This window comes from Xyrauchen texanus, chromosome 1, assembly GCF_025860055.1.
Source record: "Xyrauchen texanus isolate HMW12.3.18 chromosome 1, RBS_HiC_50CHRs, whole genome shotgun sequence".
Classification (NCBI taxonomy): Eukaryota; Metazoa; Chordata; class Actinopteri; order Cypriniformes; family Catostomidae; genus Xyrauchen; species Xyrauchen texanus.
Window position 1 is genome coordinate 20,958,894 of NC_068276.1, and position 4,581 is coordinate 20,963,474.

General features: G+C 37.8%; 1 protein-coding gene across 1 annotated transcript; it reads right to left on the reverse strand.

The window, feature by feature from the left end:
* LOC127648971 (ras-related protein Rab-38-like) lies at window positions 1-4,581 on the reverse strand. The gene is made up of 3 exons (XM_052133839.1): window positions 4,063-4,581; window positions 1,017-1,297; window positions 1-881 (listed from the first exon to the last, which is right to left on the reverse strand). Exons 1-3 carry the CDS (start codon window positions 4,253-4,255, stop codon window positions 687-689), a joined length of 669 nt encoding a protein of 222 aa, XP_051989799.1. The 5' UTR covers window positions 4,256-4,581; the 3' UTR covers window positions 1-686.

Sequence of the window (4,581 nt, forward strand, 5' to 3'; positions counted from 1 at the left end):
TATTTTAAAGCCTTGTAATTGATGTTGATTCCTCTTCACCTCATCAGTTCTGTTCATAATGTTGGGGCTGTCTAGCAGTTTGAAAGATTTGACTTCTTCCACAGTGCTTTAAAGTAGAACATTGTCTGTATTTTGTCTAGCTCTTGGTTTGAAAATCTTGCCATCTTCAATCTGCAGATATGGACATGTCCTAAACTTGTGAAAAATAATTCTGGTTAAGAAGCTGTATTAGACTCATTATTTAACAGTGTTTTAGAACCTCATACTCAAACTTGTTGTAAATAAAATGTATAAATGACATAATGCACACACAAACTTTTAGGACACAGGCTTTATGTATGGCTTGCAAGTCAGAGGCTTAATTAGATACAAAAAGTTGAGGCGAAGGTGTACACAATGCTTTACACACAGCACATGATTTCAGTCTAAAACGTTAAGTTTATATCAGAGAAGATTTTGGGTAAACGCTTCATGTTTTATTGATGACATTGTTGTTTTTGGCATGTGTAAATGGAAATGCATATAACTGTAAAGGCTTTGTGGTCTTGTCTTTCCCACAAAAGCTTAGTTCAGCACAAACTGAAGGCCCAACAAAGGGTGTGACCTCTCTCTCTCTCTCTCTCTCTCTGTGTGTATTTTTCTTTCCATTTCTCTCTAGCTCTTTTCTGCACTATCTCTCACCCTCCCTATAATTCACTGTGGGATTTTCTGCTGGACTGGATTTTAGTGCAGAAAGAGCAGCTAGGGCCACTGCGCTCTTGCAGGTTATAATCAAATGCAGGCAGGACCAGTACGCTGGGGTCTGATTCCACAGGAATGTCTTCCATGGCCATTATATTCTCTACAAGACACATGATGGCTGCATCAATGTTTGTGTTGTCCTGAAAAAGAAGGAAGAGCATGAATACTTTTTTTTAAATATACATTTGTGGGCAATAATAGTCGGTTATTAGAATACTACCATTGTAAAAGGATCTTTACTGGTAAAATGTCATGGACCTGCCTATAATCTATACCTTGGCAGAAGTTTCGTACCAACCCACAAAGCCATGATCAGTGGAGAAATTGTGAAGTTTGGGCAGTTTGGAACATAAACCATATCTCTGTTGGTCACACTTGTTGGCCAGCAGAACAGCTGGCAGAGGCCGTCCATTGCCCAAGGCAACTTTTGAATCAAGATCCTTTTTCCATTTCAACACAGCTTGGAAGGTGGAGGCACGTGTCATGTCAAAAACCACCAGTGCCCCTACAGCCTCTCGGTAATACACACGTGTCATGTTGCCATACCTCTCTTGTCCTAAAAATAAATGAGGAAAAGAATGGAAGAAAGTTTCCATGTGATTCACTCAAGTCATTTAAAGGAATAGTTCACCCCAAAAAGAAAATTCTCTCATAAATCTATAAATTTCCACCTTTGACCAGCCCCGACCATAAAAAACAAACAAAGCATGTGAAAGTGATGGTGGAGATTTATAGTACAAAAGCACTTCAATGTTGATCTATTTATCACCCACACCTTTTATATCGCCTCTGAAGACTTGGATTTAACTACTGGAGTCGTATGGATTACTTTTATTCTGTCATTAAATGCATTTTGGAGTTTTAAAGTTCTGGTCACCATTCACTTGCATTGTATGGACCTAAAGAGCTTAAGTAATCATCTATAAATCTTTGTTTGTGTTCTGCCGAAGAGCAAAAATCTGGGATGGCCTGAGGGTGAGTAAATGAAAAAAAGTTTGGGTGAACTATACCTATAAATAATTTGTTATTTTTCCATGTTATACTGGCGCTAGGTCTCTTATTTTTCAGGATTTCGTTTTTTCTTAAAGCTGAAGTGTGTAATTGTTGTGCCACTGGTGCCACCAAATGGAAATGCAAAAATAAACAGTTTACAAACAACTTTCAGGAATGCCCCCACCACATCTGTCACAGATTGAGTACACAGACATGGTTGAGTCAATGGGTCGTCGGGACGCTCAAACAAACAGAGCAATATTTTTATAGGGCCACTAAAACAGAATGTTTACAGTTTTCAAGAAAATCAATACACAGTTTATAGTTACAGTTTTTCTGAATTGCTAAAACACTAAACCCCATTCTCAGAACCAAATGCTCAGTGGCCTAAACTCATTTGTCGAATCTATCACTCTTTTTGCAAAACTCTAAACACGTTCTCACTCACTAAAACACATTTCGCACTGTGTTGCGCTCGTTTACACACAACGACTCAAAATTGTTCAGACTTGTTTCTAATGATGTGAAAATGTGATGCTGAAGCAGAATGAATCTCTCATTGACTGAGTGTACTGTAATGTGTTTTTCATTGAGAGAGTGATCTTTGTTATTTGGGGTTTTGCAGTTGGACTACTGTATTTTTACAGTATGCAAGTGCCGAATATACAGAAATTCAATACCGTAGTACTTGCGGTACTTACAGTATACAATATATTCACTGCACTCAGAGGTGTAGTCTAGATTTCAGGGGGGAAATCCCCCCAATACTCAAAACAAGCAAGTACAGCCCTATTTACTGTATACCAATATTTATACCATGATCAATGGAAACATGTAAATGCTTCACATGGCTAATTAGTCTGTCATGGCTAATAAACAGAGTCTATATTTTATAGTCATGTCTGAGAGTTGCTGTGTGTGTGTGTGTGTGTGTGTGAGAGAGAGAGAGAGCGAGAGAGAGAGAGAGAGAAGCGAGCGAGCAAAACAGTGGTGTTAGCGTTTTCTGCCAGTAGGTAATGTGAGGGCCCTCACATGAGACCAATATAAGCACGAGATCAGTAAATATAAACACGAGAAACACATTCCTAATGCTGTGCTTTAGTTTAATTTGAGCATAAACAAAGAGAAGTATTCATTCCACTGCGAAGTCACACACACACACCGTTGTTCTTGCTGCGAGCAGGAAAACTCTAAACAAGGCATGCCATGAAGTGAGCAGTGGCAAGCCAAGTGCAAAAATTATTACTCCAGTTAATATTGTTCATTTCTTTCTATGGAACAGGCAAGAATATATTCTATTTGAGGATAATGTCTCCTTTTGACATTTAAATGGATGGTTCACCCAGAAATTAAAATATCTCATCATTTACTCATTCTCAGGCCATCCTAGATGTGTGTAGGCTATGCCTTTCTTTCTTCTGAAGAACACAAAACAACATTTTCGAAGAATATCTCAGCACAGCTAATAAATAATCCATACTACTCCAGTGGTTTAATACATGTCTTCAGAAGCAATATGATAGGTGTGGGTGAAAAACAGAACACATTTGTTTACTATTATGTAATCCCCACTTCCACATTCTTTCTCTTTTATTTTTTAAGGAAATTCACATTCTTTGTGCATATCACCACCTACTAGTCTGGGCTGGTCATAGGTGGATATATATATAGTAAAAAAAGTATTTAAATATTGTTCTGTCTCTCACCAACATCTATCATATCACTTCTGAAGACATTGATTAAACCACTGGAGTCATTTGGATTACTTTTATGCTGCCTTTTATGTGCTTTTTGGAGCTTCAAAATGTAGGTTCCCAGTCACCAGCATTGTATGGTCCAACAGACCTGAGATATTCTTAAAAAAAATAAAAATCTTTGTTTGTGTTCTACAAAAAGAAAGAAAGTCATACACATCTGGGATGAAATGAGGATGAGTAAATGACAGAATTTTCATTTTGGGGTGATGTATCCTTTGTATCAAGTGTCAGGAAATTGAAAGGTTGAGGGAATAGTCTTGCCTGAGATGTTCTTTTCATGTAGACTACAAGAGTTGACCTTTTTACAGTAATATCTGAATATGAGTTTTTTACTCAGTGTTTCAGACATGGAAAAGGGCATTGATGACACAAATGACTTCTACCACTAACAGTCCTACTACTACTACTACTACTACTAATAATAATAATAATAATAATGTTTATTAATAACATTAATACACTTAACTTAAGTTAAAATAAAATAATTTTGTCTTTTAATAAAAAAAAAAATTAAGAAAATACTTAAACACGTGCACGGACTTAAACTTCAAGAAAGTTGTGCATAACTCACCTGCAATGTCCCACAACTGCAGTCGAATGACTGTCTGGTGATCCCAATTCAGGACTTTCAAAGCAAAGTCAACGCCGATCGTTGCGCGGTAATGTTGAGAAAAAATCTGATGGACATAACGCTTTATAATGGACGTTTTCCCCACACCTAAATCTCCAATGACGAGAACTTTGAGTAACCACTCCTTCTGCATTTTAGTCCAAAACAAAACGTTTATTTCTGTGCCGTATAGATAGCTTAAATGCAATACTGTCCACGATGCATTTTGGTTGTCGTGGATAGACCGTGAATAAACGCACTGTCTGCCTTTCGGCGGAGCTGATGGTGCGGGTAAGACAGCTGTCAAGAATTCTGCAATAGTGGGTTCTTCACAGAGGTGAGAAGTTTCGCACTTGCTTCGCCTGTCGACAACTTTTCATCGCACTGTGGAGACTTTCAAACAAAACTATTCCGAATGGCTTAAGTGAATTGCAGAAGCCCACTACAGTCTGCTGATCTGAATTTGAGGACTACACTACA